We start from the raw sequence: 19,513 nt of genomic DNA, 5'->3' as shown, positions 1-19,513 counted from the left end.
GTATGAATTCGAGAGATGGAGGGCACTCAGATGGCTGGGTATATATAGGAGGAGTCAATTACATATATGGTATATAACCTGCTATTTATTATATATAAAATTGCACCATTCAGTGAATCAATAAAATAATCCCATATATAATACCATATATGTAATTGACTCCTCCTATATATACCCAGCCATCTGAGTGCCCTCCATCTCTCGAATTTATACACTATATCCAATATTTTGGCAATTGGTACTGCCATATTGGAGAGAGCACCAATCCGTGTTTTGTTGTCAGTAGAGCCTCTGTAACCCTCCTTCATTTTTAGTGACATATATGTGTTGAAAGCATTTAGTGGCCTATTTCAGTACAAAAAGAAACGTATATTCTCAGTTCACGTCGGCGGTGCCTATTACAGTACAAAAAGAAAAATAGTTCATGTTGGTGGTTATATGTGTTATTCAGTTCAGTGCAAAAAGAAAAATATATTCTAAGTTCACTTCGGCGGCTATTTGTGTTGAAAGCAATTAGTGGCCTAGTCAATACAAAAAGAAACATATATTCTCAGTTAACTTCAGCGGTTATATGTGTTGAAAGCATTTAGTGGCCTATTTCAGTACAAAAAGAAACATATATTCTCAGTTCACGTCAGCGTTTATGTGTTCAAAGCATTTAGTGGCCTATGTCAGTACAAAAAAAATATATATTCTCAGTTCACGACGGCGGTTATATGTGTTGAAAGCGTTTAGTGGCCTATTTCAGTCCAAAAAGAAAAATATAATCTCAGTTTACTTCGGTGGTTATTTGTGTTGAAAGCATTTAGTGGCCTATTTCAGTAGAAAAAGAAACATATATTCTCAGTTCACGTCGGCGGTTATATGTGTTAAAAGCATTTAGTGGCCTATTTCAGTACAAAAAGAAACATATATTCTCAGTTCACGTCTGCGGTTATACAGGTGAAACTCGAAAAATTAGAATATCGTGCAAAAGTCCATTTATTTCAGCAATGCAATTTAAAAGGAATTGATGCAGCTTAAAATTTTAATTTTGTGAAAAGGTTCAATATTCTAGGCTCAGTGTCACACTCTAGTCAGCTAATTAGTCCATACACCCCTGAGCAAAGGGTACCTCAAAATTGTGACTTTGGGGTTTCATAAGCTGTAAGCCATAATCATCCAAATTATAACAAATAAAGGCTTGAAACATCTCGCTTTGCATGTAATGAGTCTTTCTCATATGTTAGTTTTACCTTTTAAGTTGCATTACTGAAATAAGTTAACTTTGCACGATATTCAAATTTTTCGAGTTTCACCTGTATGTGTTGAAAGCATTTAGTGGCCTATTTCAGTACAGAAAGAAAAATATATTCTCAGTTCATGTCTGCGGTTATATGTGTTGTAAGCATCCAAAGGGTGAGGTTATTGATGGTAAGTATGTGTCACTGATGCTGCTGCTCTAAGTGATGTAAATCCCCGAGGTAAATGGCAACCAGTGATGTTAGATTGCTGAGTTTGTGGTAGATGGAATTTGGGTCCGGGATTTAGGAGTGACTGAAGAGTTTGGGTGGGAAGGTCACTCCCATACTCCACCTCCTGTGTTACCACCTCACCCAGCTAGAAGCTAATTTAAAAGACACACTGTCAGTGTGTGTTTGGTGTTGGTCTGCAGAGGACTTAGGAGCATTCCTCTCCACAGTGTTCCTGAGAAGGGAAAAGACAAGATTCTGCACAAAGGTGACTCCTGTATTTTTGCCTGTTTAAAAATTGAACTGTTATATGACACATGAGGGCTGAAGATAAGTGCTTTATGTGACTGAACTTTGATGGGCCGAAGCCAAGCCATCCTGTTGGAACAAATTTGAGTTGTGTTTTTTTTCCAATAAAACCCTTATGTTGCATCTAATCCTGCCGACTGCCTACCATTTGTACAGCTAATCTCCACAGTGTTGAAAGCGTTTAGTGACCTATTTCAGTACAAAAATATATATATATTCTCAGTTCACATTGCCGGTTATTTGTGTTGAAAGCGTTTAGTGGCCTATTTCAGTTCAAACAGAAAAATGCATTCTCAGTTCACGTTGGTGGCGGTTATATGTGTTGAAAGCGTTTAGTGGCCTATTTCAGTACTAAAAGAACAAGTACATTCCCAGTTTACATCGGCGGTATGTCTTGAAAACGGTCAGTGTCCTATTTCATTACCAAAAGGAAAAAAATATACGCACTTCACTGTTGCATTTATTTGTGGTGAAAGACCTTAGTTGCCAATTTCAGTACAAAAAGAAAAATATATTCTCAGTTCACGTCGGCGGTTATATGTGTTGAAAGCATGGCTGGGAGTCAGCAGGGTGGCAGCAGTGGGAGGTCGGGAGCCAAACGTGCCCGGGGTAGACCACCTGCTTCGCAGCAGCCTACCTACCCGGGAAGTAGTGGTGCAGGGGTTCACGGAAGCAGTGGCGGTAGCAGTCAATCAGTGCAGACTGTTGCGGGGAAACTCACCTACTTGGCAGTGTGGCAGTTTTTTGTTTAGCTGCCGGAGGAGGTTAACATGGCTATATGTAGAATATGTGTGCAGCAGGTGAAGCATGGTCAGGGTGCCAATGTTGGCACCACAGCCCAGCGTCAACATATGCAGCGTCACCATATGTGGTATCCTGATGCTGCTGCTGCCATCTCCACACTATGTCATTGGGCCACTCTGTGGTCTCCTCATGCTGCCTCCAACTCCAGACTGTGTCATTGTGCCACTCGGTGGCCTCCTCATACTGCTGCTGCTGCCGCCACCTCCGCACTCTGTCATTGGGCCACTCTTTGGTCTCCTCATGCTGCTGCCAACTACAGACTCTGTCATTGTGCCTCTGGATGGCCTCCCCATACTGCTGCCAACTCCAGACTCGGTCATTGTGCCACTCAGTGGCCTACTCATACTGCTGCCAACTCCATACTCTATCAGTGTGCCACTCTGTGGCCTCCTCATGCTGCTGCGACCTCCACAATCTCTCGTCGTCGTGCTACTCTGTGGCCTTCTGATGCTGCCGCCACCTCCAGACTCTGTCATTGGGCCACTCTGTGGTCTCCTCATACTGCTGCCACAATCTCTCGTCATCGTGCTACACTGTGGCCTCCTCATGCTGCTGCCGCCTCCACAATCATTCATCGTCATGCCACTCTGTGGCCTCCTGATGCTGCCGCCACCTCCAGACTCTGTCATTGGGCCACTCTATGGTCTCCTCATGCTGCTTCCACCTCACCACTATGTCAAAGGTCCTCACCTCACCACTAGCAAATGCTGACCAAGTGAAGGCGAATTCTCCACAGACAGGATCCGTTTTTTGTGGGTTATTGCTCTGATGGATCAGAGGATGGGAAAATTAATCAGTGACGTCAACACAAACCTACTGCTCTCCACTCTGTCCGAGGGGCTCTACTTGTATATGTGTTTAATAGAACAGGTTCTTTAGACATCTATGTGGAATCAGCTGGCGACGGTGTAAAAGGAGTGAGCTTCTTCTTGGCGCTAACATCGACCTGTAGGGTCAGTTTTGGCCCCGTGACTGCCCTAATAAGTGAAGTGTGCAGTGATTCTAAGAGAGACGCCTGTCATCTGCATGTCATACGGACTCACAGTATTATTTTACTACCAAAGCAGACTCCCTATGCGTGTTACTACAAGGCACATTGTTCTACACCACTATAAAGGCTCTCAGCAACCAGGATATAGCTGTTTTTTAATGTCATTCGCCGCGAATATTTTCAGATCAAACCAAATTTTTCCCGAAAAATTCGGCAAACCGGCGATTTTTCAAAAATTCGCTCATCTCTAAATATAATGCTAAATAAATACAGACGTCAATGGGGAAAATCTGCAATACTTTTGTGAGAAAATCTGCACGTGAAAAATTTAAAGGGGTTTTCCAAGATTTTAATACTGATGACCTATCCTCATCAGTATCTACTGTATTTTTCATAAGACACACTTTCTTCTCCCCAAAGTGGGGGGAGAATGTCACTGCATCTTATGGGGCAAATACTAATGAGCGCTTCCATTATGGAAGCGCTCACTAGCACCAGAGGACCGGGAAGCGGTGAATGCAGCGCTCCTGAAGCTCTGTCCTCACCACTTCCTGGTCCTCTGCTGTCAGCTGTGCTGTGACTGCGCACAGCATGAGGACGCTCTGTAACTTCACGCTGTGCGCGTTGGGTCACAGCGCAGTGCACGGCAGGAAGAAGAGAGCAGGTTACTAGGAGTGGCGAAGTCCGGAGCAGGAGAAGTTAGTTGATATTTTTTTTATTTACTCTGCGGCATGGGGGTCTGATCTGAGGTATGAGGGTCCGATCTGAGGCATGGGGGTCTGATCGGAGGCTTTGGGGTCTGATCTGAGTCATGGGGGTTGATCTGAGGCATGGGCTCTGATCTGGGGCATGGGGGTCTGATCTGAGGAATGGGGGTCTAATCTGAAGCACGGGGTCCAATCTGAGGTATGGGGTCTCTACTAAAGTATGGGGCTCTTATCTGAGGTCTGATTATGGGTGATTCACATTGGTGTCTGAGCTGAGGTCTGATTGTTGGTCTGATCTGAGGTCTTATTAACATTGGGAGTCTGATCTGATGTCTGATCGGGGGTCTTATTAACATTGGTGGTCTGATCTAAGCTCTAATGAAAAAAATTAATTATTATTGTCTTCCTCTAAAACCTAGGTGTGTCTTATGGGCAGGTGTGTCTTATAGGGCGAAAAAAATGGTAATTTGTAGGTGTCCAACACCCAGGACCCCGGCCGATCAGCTCACCGGCGTTCCTGTGAGCACCGGCGTTCCTGTGAGCACTGCATCCTTCTCTCTGCTATTTACTAGGCCAGTGACAACACGTTCATTGGTCACAAGGCCTAGGAGCAGCTCAGACCCATTCAAGTGAATGCTGAACGCTATACCAAGCACAGCTGCTATCAAATGTACGGTTATCGGTATTAAATTATCGGAAAACCCTTTTAAGCAGCGTGTGGATGAGATCTCATTAACTTTGCTGCTACTATAATCTGCTGTAGATTTCCCACCCATAAATCCAGATGGAAAATCTGCAACTAATCTATTGCTTGTTCTCTGCCACCATACTGTGATATCACTCGACATTATTCTCATATAATGATGCTGTGTTTATTATTCCTTTGCTGTGACATCAATGTAGTTCCTAACCATTTACTGTGGCATTGCAATGTTTCTTACCCCCTGTGCTTTGACGTTACTGTGTTCATATTGCTTATATTGTGATACTGTGCCTATTATTCATGTGCTGTGACATTGATTATGTTTATCTTTCTTCTTCTGTGACATCACTGTGTGCATTTTGATCATACTTCAATGCTACTGTGTTTAAAGAGTAACTAAACTTTTAATTAACTTCTTGGATGGATTTTAATGGATTTAAAATTTTTAATAGAGCCCCCCACCCCTTCTGTAAATCTACTTTTCTGTACACTGCTGACTTCTCAGCGGTGTATGGAGTACAGGCTGTACAGTTTATGAATGGCACCACAGCATATGGAGTACGTGCAGGTGCGCACATTGCTGCTCCTGCCTGTGCCCCCCGAGGCTTACTAACTCCTGGCATAGCACATGGGTACCCTGTAACAATATGCTATGCCAGGATTAGCTGAGCGGCGTGTGATCCTGCCTGTTCCTGCTTCGCTAAGCTAAGAGTCCTGCATTTCAGCAGGCCCCATGTACTATGCCAGCATTTAGTAAGCCTCGGGCAGGCGAGGGGGTGCATGGGCAGGAGCAGCAATGTGCGTTCCTGCCCGTACTCTGTATGCTGAGGCTCCATTCATAAAATGTACAGCCCCTACACCACTAAAAAGTACTGTATTTGTTATCCCTGTACTCTGATATTACTGTGTTTATTATCCCTGTGCTGTGACATCACTGTGTTTATTATCCTTGTAATGTGACATCACTGTGTTTATTATCCTTGTAATGTGACATCACTGTGTTTATTATCCCTGTACTGTGACATAACTGTGTTTATTATCCCTGTGCTGTGACATCACTGTGTTTATTATCCCTGTGCTATGACATCACTGTGTTTATTATCCCTGTACTGTGACATCACTGTGTTTATTATCCCTGTACTGTGACATCACTGTGTTTATTATCCCTGTGCTGTGACATCACTGTGTTTATTATCCCTGTACTGTGACATCACTGTGTTTATTATCCCTGTGCTGTGACATAACTGTGTTTATTATTAGTGTTGAGCGCGAATATTCGAATTACGAATTTTTTTCTCGAATATCGCAATTTCGAGATTTCGCGAATATTTAGAATATCGTTCTATATATTCGCGAATTCGAATATTCGTATTTTTTTTTTTTATTATAATATTTTTTTTCTTTCCCACTTCTCTAAAGTTGTTCTTACCTGTCCTTTGGATTCCTGGCTTCCTGGCTGCTCCAGTCAGTGGCGTTTTCAACTTACTGCTATATTCCATATTAGCTAAATTACAATCTAATCTATATGTGTATTTTACGAAATTTCGCAAGTTGCGATGCGAGTAATATAATACGAAATAATCGCATGAAGATTTTAACTTAGCACTGCTATATTCCATATTCTAGCCTAATATGGAATATAGCTGTGCTAAGTTAGCACTGCTCTATTCCACACTAGGCTAGAATATGGAATATAGCAGTGCTAAGTTGAAATCTTCATGCGATTATTTCGTGTTATATTACTCGCATCGCAACTTGCGAAATTTGCAAATGTTCTTAATATTGCTCTAACTTCGTCTTTTAGAATATTACGAATATTCTAAAAGACGAAGTTAGAGCAATATTACGAAATTTCGTAAAATACACATATAGATTGTAATTTAGCTTATATAGTGCTATAATCCCTTTTTTTTTCCTCTAATTTTTTTTGCCTCTTCTGAACTTAAGTTTTGTAAAATATGTACACTGTTAAAAAATATTACTATAGCAGTATATTAGCTTAAATACAATCTATGTGTATTTTACGAAATTTCGTAATATTGCTCTAACTTCGTCTTTTAGAAATTTCGTAATATTGCTCTAACTTCGTCTTTTAGAATATTCGTAATATTCTAAAAGACGAAGTTAGAGCAATATTAAGAACATTTGCAAATTTCGCAAGTTGCGATGCGAGTAATATAACACGAAATAATCGCATGAAGATTTCAACTTAGCACTGCTATATTCCATATTCTAGCCTAGTGTGGAATAGAGCAGTGCTAACTTAGCACAGCTATATTCCATATTAGGCTAGAATATGGAATATAGCAGTGCTAAGTTGAAATCTTCATGCGATTATTTCGTATTATATTACTCGCATCGCAATTTCGGCTTTTGCAAATGTTCTTAATATTGCTCTAACTTCGTCTTTTAGAATATTACGAATATTCTAAAAGACGAAGTTAGAGCAATATTACGAAATTTCGTAAAATACACATAGATTGTATTTAAGCTAATATACTGCTATAGTATTATTTTTTAATAGTGTACATATTTTACAAAACTTAAGTTCAGAAGAGGCAAAAAAAAAATTAGAGGCAAAAAAAGGGATTATAGCAGTATATTAGCTAAATTACAATCTATATGTGTATTTTACGAAATTTCGTAATATTGCTCTAACTTCGTCTTTTAGAATATTCGTAATATTCTAAGAGACGAAGTTAGAGCAAATCACGAAATTTCGTAAAATACACATATTAGCCTAGCCATAGTCAATTAGCATAGGAACGTTGCCTTATACTATCAAGATAAATAATCGCAATACGCGAAAAAAAAAAAAAACCTTCGTATATTATTCGCGATAATTGGAATAATTACGAATATTCGATTTCGACGAATATAACACGAATATTCATTCGAATATTCGCGAAATATCGCGAAATCGAATATGGCACCTCCCGCTCATCACTATTTATTATCCCTGTGCTGTGACATACCTGTGTTTATTATCCCTGTACTGTGACATCACTGTGTTTATTATCCCTGTACTGTGACATCACTGTGTTTATTATCCCTGTGCTGTGACATACCTGTGTTTATTATCCCTGTACTGTGACATCACTGTGTTTATTATCCCTGTGCTGTGACATCACTGTGTTTATTATCCCTGTGCTGCGACATCACTGTGTTTATTATCCCTGTACTGTGACACCACTGTGTTTATTATCCCTGTACTGTGACATCACTGTGTTTATTATCCCTGTGCTGTGACATCATTGTGTTTATTATCCCTGTGCTGTGACATCACTGTGTTTATTATCCCTGTACTGTGACATCACTGTGTTTATTATCCCTGTACTGTGACATCACTGTGTTTATTATCCCTGTCCTGTGACATCACTGTGTTTATTATCCTTGTAATGTGACATCACTGTGTTTATTATCCTTGTAATGTGACATCACTGTGTTTATTATCCCTGTACTGTGACATAACTGTGTTTATTATCCCTGTGCTGTGACATCACTGTGTTTATTATCCCTGTGCTATGACATCACTGTGTTTATTATCCCTGTACTGTGACATCACTGTGTTTATTATCCTGTACTGTGACATCACTGTGTTTATTATCCCTGTGCTGTGACATCACTGTGTTTATTATCCCTGTACTGTGACATCACTGTGTTTATTATCCCTGTGCTGTGACATAACTGTGTTTATTATCCCTGTGCTGTGACATACCTGTGTTTATTATCCCTGTACTGTGACATCACTGTGTTTATTATCCCTGTACTGTGACATCACTGTGTTTATTATCCCTGTGCTGTGACATACCTGTGTTTATTATCCCTGTACTGTGACATCACTGTGTTTATTATCCCTGTGCTGTGACATCACTGTGTTTATTATCCCTGTGCTGCGACATCACTGTGTTTATTATCCCTGTACTGTGACATCACTGTGTTTATTATCCCTGTACTGTGACATCACTGTGTTTATTATCCCTGTGCTGTGACATCATTGTGTTTATTATCCCTGTGCTGTGACATCACTGTGTTTATTATCCCTGTACTGTGACATCACTGTGTTTATTATCCCTGTACTGTGACATCACTGTGTTTATTATCCCTGTGCTGTGACATCACTGTGTTTATTATCCCTGTCCTGTGACATCACTGTGTTTATTATCCCTGTGCTGTGACATCATTGTGTTTATTATCCCTGTACTGTGACATCACTGTGTTTATTATCCCTGTGCTGTGACATCACTGTGTTTATTATCCCTGTCCTGTGACATCACTGTGTTTATTATCCCTGTGCTGTGACATCATTGTGTTTATTATCCCTGTGCTGTGACATCCCTGTGCTGTGACATCACTGTGTTTATTATCCCTGTGCTGTGACATCACTGTGCTTATTATCCCTGTGCTGTGACATCACTGTGTTTATTATCCCTGTGCTGTGACATCATTGTGTTTATTATCCCTGTACTGTGACATCACTGTGTTTATTATCCCTGTACTGTGACATCACTGTGTTTATTATTCTTGTCACTTCACTGTGTTTTTATTAACTGTGTACTCTGACATTGTATTAACATTTACTACAGGAGCCTCAATCATGGAAGTTCATGATTTTTTAGTGTATGACCCTTCCCACCTCTTAGGCTGAGTTCACACGAGCGTGATTTCCGCGCGGGTGCAATGCAGTAGGTGAACGCATTGCACCTGCACTGAATCCTGACCCATTCATTTCAATGGGGCTGTGCACATGAGCATTTTTTTTCATGCATCACTTCTGCAATGCTTTAAAATCGCAGCATGTTCTATATTCTGCGTTTTTCACGCAGCCCTGGCTCCATAGAAGTGAATGGGGCTGCGTTAATAACGCATTGCATCTGCAAGCAAGTGCGGATGCAATGCGTTTTTCACTGATGGTTGCTAGGAGATGTTGTTTGTAAACCTTCAGTTTTTTATCACGCGCGTGAAAAAAGCATCAAAACGCATTGCACCCGCGCGGAAAAAACTGAACAACTAAACGCAATCGCAGCCAAAACTGACTGAACTTGCTTGCAAAATGGTGCGAGTTTAACTGAACGCACCCTGAACGCATCCGGACCAAATCTGTCACGCTCGTGTGAACTCAGCCTTAGGCTGGTTTCACACGGGCGTTGCGGATTGGGGCCGGATGCGTTCAGGGTGCGTTCAGTGAAACCCGCACTATTTTGCAAGCAAGTTCAGTCAGATTTGTCTGCGATTGCGTTTAGTTGTTCAGTTTTTTCCGCGCGGGTGCAATGCATTTTGATGCATTTTTCACGCGCGTGATAAAAAACTGAATGTTTACAAACAACATCTCTTAGCAACCATCAGTGAAAAACGCATCGCACCCGCACTTGTTTGCGGATGCAATGCGTTTTTCACGCAGCCCCATTCACTTCTATGGGGCCAGGGCTGCGTGAAAAACGCAGAATATAGAACATGCTGCGATTTTCACGCAACGCAGAGCTGATGCATGAAAAACAACGCTCATGTGCACAGCCACATAGAAATGAATGGGTCAGGATTCAGTGCGGGTGCTATGCGTTCACGTCACGCATTGCACCCGCGCGGAAATCTTGCTCGTGTGAAAGGGGCATTAGGCTGGTTTCACACGGGCGTTGCGGATTGGGTCCGGATGCGTTCAGGGTGCATTCAGTGAAACTCGCACTATTTTGCAAGCAAGTTCAGTCAGTTTTGTCTGCGATTGCGTTTAGTTGTTCAGTTTTTTCCGCTTCACGTCACGCATTGCACCCGCACGGAAAACTCGCTCGTGTGAAAGGGGCCTTAGGGTGCCTGTACACGGTGTGGCCCAGACCTGGGATCCGCATTCAGATTATCACTGACTGCCAGGCTGCTTCTGTACCTGCTTTTGAAAAAAGTGCACTTGCAGGCCGTCAATGAGTGGCAATCCTCAAGCATATCTGAGCTGTACCACATCCAAGCACTTGCCCACACCTGAAAGTCTGGTCATAGCCTCATGGAAACCTTATGTTATCACTTAGAACTGGTGATGAAAATTTCACTTCTCAATTGTTCCACAGCATGGTGTTCACAGCAGAGTATCCTCATACTGGATCCAAACAGTCTCCACACTTGTTTGTCTTCGAGTTGCTTTTAATGGTCACTTTAAAGAGTCATGAAGAAGCCACACGTAACACTGTGGGCTCCCTGGTTATGGGGCAAACATGGTGTGAACACAGCCTTAACCAATCATAGAGTCATTTACAAAGATCCAATTACTATCTTACATACACTAATATATATATATAAAAAAGGACGTATGTATGTGTGTATATATATATATATATTTGTGGTCAAGGCTCCGGGGGAGCGCTGGCCGAAGGTGGAGAACTGGAGATGTGGAACCTAACTGGCTAGTGGTGTGCCTTTAGCCATGTAACGCGGGTGAGCCAGAAAAGGGGGCTAACCCGGGGAGTCTGAGCTTGGAGCGAGACTGGAGATGAGGGAGGGTAGGGTGGGGCACCACGCGATGCCGACGTCTGATGGATGCAGCGAGGGAAGGTTAAGTACCCTATGCCCCTCCCACAAATGCAGGCTGGAAAACCAGCCTGCTGTACTTGTGGTCAAGGCTCCGGGGGAGCGCTGGCCGAAGGTGGAGAACTGGAGATGTGGAACCTAACTGGCTAGTGGTGTGCCTTTAGCCATGTAACGCGGGTGAGCCAGAAAAGGGGGCAAAACATGGATTTAGGCAGTTTATTGGTTGAGAATTTACAGAACCAGACTGGAGAAGGCCCTGGCGATCTCGGCCCGTGGATGGGGGACGTAACGGGAAAAGCACGAAGACTGCCACCGTCCCATCTTCCGTATGACGTGAGCGGGCACGCCGTGTTTGGAAGCGGCGGATGCGGCTCCGATTCGGAAAGAGTGCCCGGATATTGAGGCAGCGTGAAAACCTAGCCCCGAGGCTAAGGAGCGGATGTGTTTGATGAACTGCGCTGAAGTCAGTGAGAGCACGGGAAAAGGCAGTAAGGGGCTGTCGGGAGTTCTGTCACGTAGAGCGGAGAGCAGCTGGTTGAAAACTGTCACGGGACACCAAGGGTTGAGTGAATTGAAATACTCGATCTGCACTGGCGGACCGACTTGGGAGGTCTTGGAGGAAGGAAGGAAGAAAATGAAATGGTCGAGACTGCGGTGGAGCTGACCGATTGCTGGCCCTAAGTTCCGTGCCGAGGTGCAGCAGAACTCCCCAGGCCTGAGGAACCCGTAGAAGCTGAGATAGAGGGCAGCTTTGAGGACCAGGCTTTTGAAAGGGCCAAAGGGACTACCATCTAGGGCGGCCGAAATTTTTTGGAAAATGTCCCCTGTGACCGGTTGCCTGGTGGGAGCGGATGGAGGAGAGAGCTTCTGGATGCCCCTCAGGACCGCCTTGACCGCCTGAGAGGAAAAAAAGGAGGAGTGACTGGGGTGACTGACCATGTGGTGATGCTGGATCCCTGCTAGGTAGAGCCTGATGGTATTGTGGGATAGTCGTAGCTCCTTGTGGCAGTAAGCCAGGAAGGCCAGGACGAAGGAGACTTTGTCCCTGTCCCCCCTGGGGTGAAGAAGTGAAAACCGTCTGAAGGTGTTCCACCCCGTTAAATAGTTCCGGGCAGTGTTGGCTGAGAGTGACTTGCGGATGAGACCATGGGCAGCGGAGATGTACTTATCTAGTCCATTATCAAGTCTTCGAACCCTGGGGGGGTGATCCCGACTCTCCGTGCTCCCGGCATGACCTGAAAAAACAAATTGAAGTTTAAGCGGGACAGGGCATCAGCTGCGGTGTTTTTCTTGCCTTCAATGTGCCTGCAGATGATACGGAAATTGTGTTGTAAGGACAGCCAGGTGAGTTTGTGAACTAGACGCATGACCTTGGGGGAGCTGGATCTGCCCCTGGCGAGGATGTCGACAACTGCTTGGTTGTCTGTCATGCAGCACACCGGCTTGTCCCTCCATGACTGCCCCCAGACGTGAGCAGCTGCTAACGATGGGGTATACCTCGAGTAAGGGGGAGGACTTGGCAGCCTCCTGGTCAGAAGAGACCTGCGTGGGCCAAGGACCCGCAAACCATTGGTCCCCGCAGATGGCCCCGAAACCGAGGGAAGCAGCAGCGTCAGAGAACACCAAGGGGGAGGCATCGTTCCACTGAGGAACAAAGAGGGAGATGCCATTCCAGCTGGACAAAAAAACTGACCACATGGCCAGGTCAGCCAATGCATCGCGTCCGAGGTGGACGAGGGCATGCTGATCCGAGGCTGTTGGGAGAAGTCTGAGCAGGCCAGAGGTGAAGGATCTGCCCTGGGGCATGATCCTGGCGGCAAAATTGAAGGACCCCAATAAAGATTGGAGTTCCAATTTTGACACCGTGTGGGTACCCACGAGCCTGGCCACAGAGTCCCTGAGTCTGACTAATTTGTCCAGGGGAAGGCTGGCCTCCATCTTGACGGTGTCCAGGGTGACGCCTAGGAAGGTGATCACCCTGGACGGTCCCTCGACCTTTGCCGAAGCCACGGGAACGTTCAGGCGGCTGAACAGGTTGAGTAGGCTGTCCAGCCTGTCCGGGGCGTGCACCGCCTGCTCGATGAGCAAGAAGTCATCCAAGTAATGGATCACCCTCGGACAGTGGACATGATTCACCAGGATCCAGTGGAGAGCTTGGGCGAACTGGTCAAAGAGCCAGGGGCTGCTCTTTGACCCGAACGTCAAGCGGGTGGCGAAATAATACTTAGCCCTCCATTTGATGCCATAGAACCTCCACAGGTGAGGCAGGATTGGCAGCAGCTTAAAGGCATCAGAAATGTCAGCCTTTGACAACCAGGCTCCTGCCCCGACCTGTAAGATGAGCTCTATGGCCTCATCCAAAGAGGAGTATTGCATTGAAAATTCGTCTGAAGGGACCAGGGAATTTAAGCTGGGGGTGCTGGATGCATGAGGAGCAGACAGGTCGTATATTAATCTCTTTTTATTTGAGTTTTTTTTTGGTGACCAGACCTATGGGGCTGACCCGATACACCAGGAAAGGAGACTGAGCGAACGGACCGATCATGAAGCCCTTCTGCAATTCGGCCTCCAACAACTCGTCCACTGCCACGGGGTCTGCGAGAGAAGACAGAAGGTTGGGGCATTCATGGGTGACTTGTGGGAGGGTGACTAATCCTGTGTGGAAGCCTTCGGAGAAACCCTGCTTGAGGAACAGGACGAAACTGGGATCATGATGCCGTTGGAGGAGGGAGAGTAATAGGTCAATGTTGACCCCGCCTAGTCATGAGCGCTTGGCCGTGCGCTAGGAACAGGAGGACTGCGGATGGGCCCTAAAGCAAATGGAGCAGATGTGTAAGGCTTTACACTTGTCGTAACTGCAGAACCCCAGATTAAAATTATTGCAAACTTGGTTCTTCCCTAAAAAGGTGATAGGTCGCCCGAGTTTGTCCGTAAGGGGGTTGGACCTTGGCGCACTGGAGCTGTTCGTTGGTCTGGCAGAAGTTGGATTGGAGATATGGGGGCACCAGTCGGAAGCATGGAGGACAGACTGGCAGCTGGCACAAGCCGGGGCTTTCTGGCCGGCAAAATGCCTGCAAAAGAGTTCCATATCCAGGACGGCCCAGTTGGTGACATGCTGGTACTGGAGGAACGCCGCTGCAGCTTTTGCTGAAAACGACCGGTGATACTCTTAGAAAGCAGAGCCGCCGTACTTGTAACCTAGCTCGGTGATCCGGTATAGGTAGGTATCTAGTTCCTCCCTGCGATGGGGATGAACGGAACACACGATGTCACGGTACAGGCTGAAGGTCAGCATGAACTCGGGAATGGTGAGTTTTCTGTTAAGTCGGACGTCTTTAGATCTCAGCACCACCGATACGTCACCGCAGGCAATTGTCCGATTTTCGACTGTGTCGTGGGTAGAGATCAGGATAGCGGCCAAGTTGATGTCCTTTCCTGCTAGGATATCCGCCTGATGTTCTCTGGTACAAAGAAAGCGGGGGCGATGTCGGGAGTGCCAACACTTGTACCTGGTGGGTTGGTCCGGGAAGTAGAAGGAACGGCTTCGGGCTCCGCCGGGGGAGGAGGTGCGGAATCCTTGTTCTCGATGACCTGGAGTCGTGAGTCGATGTCCGAAATCGGGGATGCCAGATTGTTTATGGTTGCGTGGAGCTGGGTCAATGATAGCTGGATGGTCGACATGGAGACCAGGTCTTCGGAAGCTCCGGGTGGTTCAGGGGCCCTGGGCGTTTCAGGAAAGAGCAGACGATATAGCTCTGCCTTTCGAGCCGATGCAGAGTAACGGATCCCCTTCTTTTTGAGTTCGGTGATCAACCTGGGGATGGTCCAGTGCCTGTGTGAAGCACGGCTGGCTGCCTCGGAGATTGCTGACTCCGGGATAGACATTGAGTCTTCAGTGTCAGACACGTGGGACATGGTATCGGGAAGGATGGCCCTTGTTTGAGCTGGACCCTGTTGGGAGGATCTGGAATCAAGAGGATTTGGGGTGGAGAAAAGGGGGGACCTGGGAGTAAGCGAAAGCCCGGGAAAAAACACGAAGAGGGTGAGACCTCGCAACCGCAACCTGGGATTTGTAAGCGAGGCGGAATTAAACAGGTACCTGCGTGAAGAGATACGCTGAACAATATTTCTGAAAACGGAACTTACGCGGATGATGATCAGGAAGAACGAGACCTGAATGAGGGACGAAAAAATGACAACCTGAGCGGGCCAGGAATTAACGAGAGTGAATGATTGTGCAGGAAGATCGGACTGAAGACTGGAGAAAAGGAAAATGGTACCATGGCCGAGAGGCCCCCACGAAGCCGGAAAACGAAAAGGCCTGAGCGTGTCGGTTAATGAAAGGAGCGTGAGCTGCTCGACAGGTGACTTGGAAAGGTTGGGTCCCGTACATGAGACCGAAAGCCGAAATGCCTCTGGTGACGAGGCCTCAGCTGGGTGTCAACGTGGAATTTACCAGAGTGGCCGCCAGCGAGGCGACATGACCCGCGCATGACGGCGACGGAGAGCCAACAGGACCCGAATGAGAGAGGTGAAGAGCCTGAACTGACCGTGATGGCATGTTGAAGCCGAAAAAGGCGTGACAGGTCAGTGGGGAGGGAGTTGACAGGGGTGGACACGGACAGGGGAAGGACCTTGACGGGACGACTGGAAAAACATTGAGTGATTGTGGGAGAGTCAGGCAACCGGTCCTGAAAATCCGTGCGGATCGTGAAGGAGACGAACTGAGCCTGACAAGCAAGGGGACATGACGGAACCTGACCGTATCGGGCGCCCGGAAGTGAAGGGTAACGGAACATGAAGAAAAACTGAAAAACAGATGACAGGACACGAGAAAACCTGAACCTGAAAGGTGACAGGACACAAAATGAACCTGAAAGTGTCAGGTGAGAAGACACGAATGAACCTGAACGTATCAGGTGGCAGGACATGAAACAAACCTGAACGTGTCAGGTGGCAGTACACGAAACGAACCTGAACGTATCAGGTGGCAGGACATGAAACGAACCTGAAGCATATCAGGTGGCGGGACACGAAAACGAACCTGAACGTATCAGGTGACAGGACATGAAACGAACCTGAACGCATCAGGTGGTAGGACATGAAGAGTGACAGGACCTGAACAGAACCTGAGAAGACATGGAGACAGGACACGAGAGAGAAACATGAACGTATCTGGAGGCGGGACACGAGGCGAACCTGACGTATCCGGTGGCGAGACACGAAGCAAACCTGAACGGATCAGGTGACAGGACACGAAGAGAACCTGAACGGATCAGGTGACAGGACACGAAGAGAACCTGAACGGATCAGGTGACAGGACACGAAGAGAACCTGAACGGATCAGGTGACAGGACACGAAGAGAACCTGAACGGATCAGGTGACAGGACACGAAGAGAACCTGAACGGATCAGGGTGACCGGACACGAAGAGAACCTGAACGGATCAGGGTGACAGGACACGAAGAGAACCTGAACGGAACAGGGTGACAGCACACAGAGATTTTATTTTTTATTTTTGCCAGGAGCAATGGACAGACGAGGGGGGGCTGGTGAAGGGTGGAAGACATGCCTGGGCCGTGCAGCGTGCCAGGAAAAGGGACCTGACTCGCCCTGCTGATCCGTCCCGGGCAAGCTCCCCCCACCACAGCTCCGGTACCGGAAACCGGGGTGCACGAACCCTGGAGGAGCTGTAGCGGGGCGGACCCGCCCCGAGCAGAAGATCCCGGCACTCTGCGCGTGTGAGGGTGCAACCCCTCCGGGGTGGCCGAGGGCTGCTCCTCTGAGGAGTGATGGCGTGCTCCGGTGGTCACTGACCCTGCCGGAGAGCCTGGCCCATCATGAGGGTTGTTCCTGGCAAAAAAGGTGTGAAAACGTGAATTGAAAAACGTGCAGGGTGGAAGCAATGGATGCACGTTTTCACAGTCCCTGTGCAGTATGGACCGCACAGCGCCCCCTGTAGGCCGCATCGGGCTAGGAGGAGGAGCTTGTGTGGCCGGCGCGCGTCTCCGCAGCACGCAGCCGCTGGTCAGATTAAGTCATGTGCAGAAAAACAGGTCATAATGGGAGAATATGCAATATGATACAGTTTATATGATTACTTGGGCAGGCCCTGCTGTGGGGACGGCGAAAAAACCCCCGCTGCTGCCCGCGGCCCCCCCGGCGCTCAGCTGCGGTGGCCACTTGAACCGAGGATGGCACACTCGAGCCTGACGAGGGTGCCGGATGCGGGAGGGACCGGGCGGGAATCAGCAGGGGCTGCCAGGATGGCCGTGCGGAGGGAGCTTGGTGAGCGACATGAACTGGGGGGGGGGGTCATGAGGCTGGGGCCGGCCGGCCGGACGTACCGACGGGCGGCGGTACGAAACCGGGCCGAGTCGCTTACCACGGAGATGCAAGACGCCGCCGCCGCTGCTCGTCTACACAGGGAAGGCCGGAACCGGAAGTCGCACCCGGATGACGTCACCGGAACACGAGTTGCGCACCACGCGATGCCGACGTCTGATGGATGCAGCGAGGGAAGGTTAAGTACCCTATGCCCCTCCCACAAATGCAGGCTGGAAAACCAGCCTGCTGTACGTGTGTATGTATGTGTGTATTCATGTATGTAGGTTCCACGAAAACTCAAATAAGCAACCATCCATTTCAACAAAACTTGATATACACATCCCTTGCTACCTGGAAAGAAATCTTGCGGGGTCTCAGCTCTCTAGGACGTACCGTTTCTGAGATATTCCCAAAAAATGACCTGCATTATCCAATACAAGCCTGCCAGCCTTTCACTGAAATCCTAACTGCCATACACACAGTCACATGTCCCTTATCAGCCAATAGAAGCTCACAGGTCCCACTCCAGGTTGCCATAACAACTGATCACAGGTTTTAGCAGTTTGAAAATCACTGCTAAAGGGACGGCCACCATGAAAGTCACTGTTAAAGGGGCGGACACAATGAAAATCACTGTTAACCACTTCAACCCCGCTAGCTGAAACCCCCTTAATGACCAGGCCACTTTTTACACTTCTGCACTACACTACTTTCACCGTTTATCGCTCGGTCATGCAACTTACCACCCAAATGAATTTTACCTCCCTTTCTTCTCACTAATAGAGCCTTCATTTGGTGGTATTTCATTGCGGCTGACATTTTAACTTTTTTTTGTTATTAATCGAAATGTAACAATTTTTTTGCAAAAAAATGACATTTTTCACTTTCAGCTGTAAAATTTTGCAAAAAAAACGACATCCATATATAAATTTTTCACTAAATTTATTGTTCTACATGTCTTTGATTAAAAAAAAATGTTTGGGCAAAAAAAAAAAAATGGTTTGGGTAAAAGTTATAGTGTTTACAAACTATGGTACAAAAATGTGAATTTCCGCATTTTGAAGCAGCTCTGACTTTCTGAACACCTGTCATGTTTCCTGAGGTTCTACAATGCCCAAACAGTAGAAAAACCCCACAAATGACCCCATTTCGGAAAGTAGACACCCTTAGGCCCCTTTCACACGGGCGATTTTTCCGTGCGGATGCGAAGCGTGAAGTGAACGCATGGCACCCGCACTGAATCCTGACCCATTCATTTCTATGGGGCTGTGCACATGAGCGGTGATTTTCACGCATCACTTGTGCGTTGAGTAAAAATCGCAGCATGCTCTATATTGTGCGTTTTTCACGCGACGCAGGCCCCATAGAAGTGAATGGGGCTGGCAGAAAAACGCAGTAAATCCGGATACCATGCGTTGCGTCGCGTTTTTCACGCTTGTAACTAAGCAACACTTTAGAATTTAAAGACAGGAAGTAGGCGTTTTTTAGCGTCTGTCTGCGTCTATCTGCGTCAGTTTGGTGTCTGAGAAGAGGGAGAAAGTTTGCTGCCAAACTTTTCCAGCCCTTGCGGAGTGAAAAAAAAAAATGCCCAAATCACCACACGTCATTGACGTAGAAAAGCTGATAGTCCTGGTGCAGGAGAGGCCCTGCATCTGGGATCTTCGGGCGGCCGAGTACCAGGACCGCTACAAAAAGGATGCTGCCTGGT

The 19,513-nt window shown here is 46.6% G+C and overlaps 1 protein-coding gene across 1 annotated transcript in view; it reads right to left on the bottom strand.

The window, feature by feature from the left end:
• LOC122919766 (mucin-5AC-like) overlaps nucleotides 1-15,393 on the bottom strand; it is a 59,883-nt gene extending 44,490 nt beyond the window's left edge. Inside the window, exon 1 of the mRNA XM_044268951.1 lies at nucleotides 14,988-15,393. Coding sequence (XP_044124886.1) covers nucleotides 14,988-15,393 — 406 coding nt within the window. The remainder of the gene's footprint in view (nucleotides 1-14,987) is intronic.
• Between the last annotated feature and the right edge of the window lie 4,120 nt (nucleotides 15,394-19,513).

Source organism: Bufo gargarizans, chromosome 9 (assembly GCF_014858855.1).
Source record: "Bufo gargarizans isolate SCDJY-AF-19 chromosome 9, ASM1485885v1, whole genome shotgun sequence".
Lineage (NCBI taxonomy): Eukaryota > Metazoa > Chordata > Amphibia > Anura > Bufonidae > Bufo > Bufo gargarizans.
Note: the sequence above shows the minus strand (reverse complement) of the source record. Positions and strands in the feature narration are given on the sequence as shown.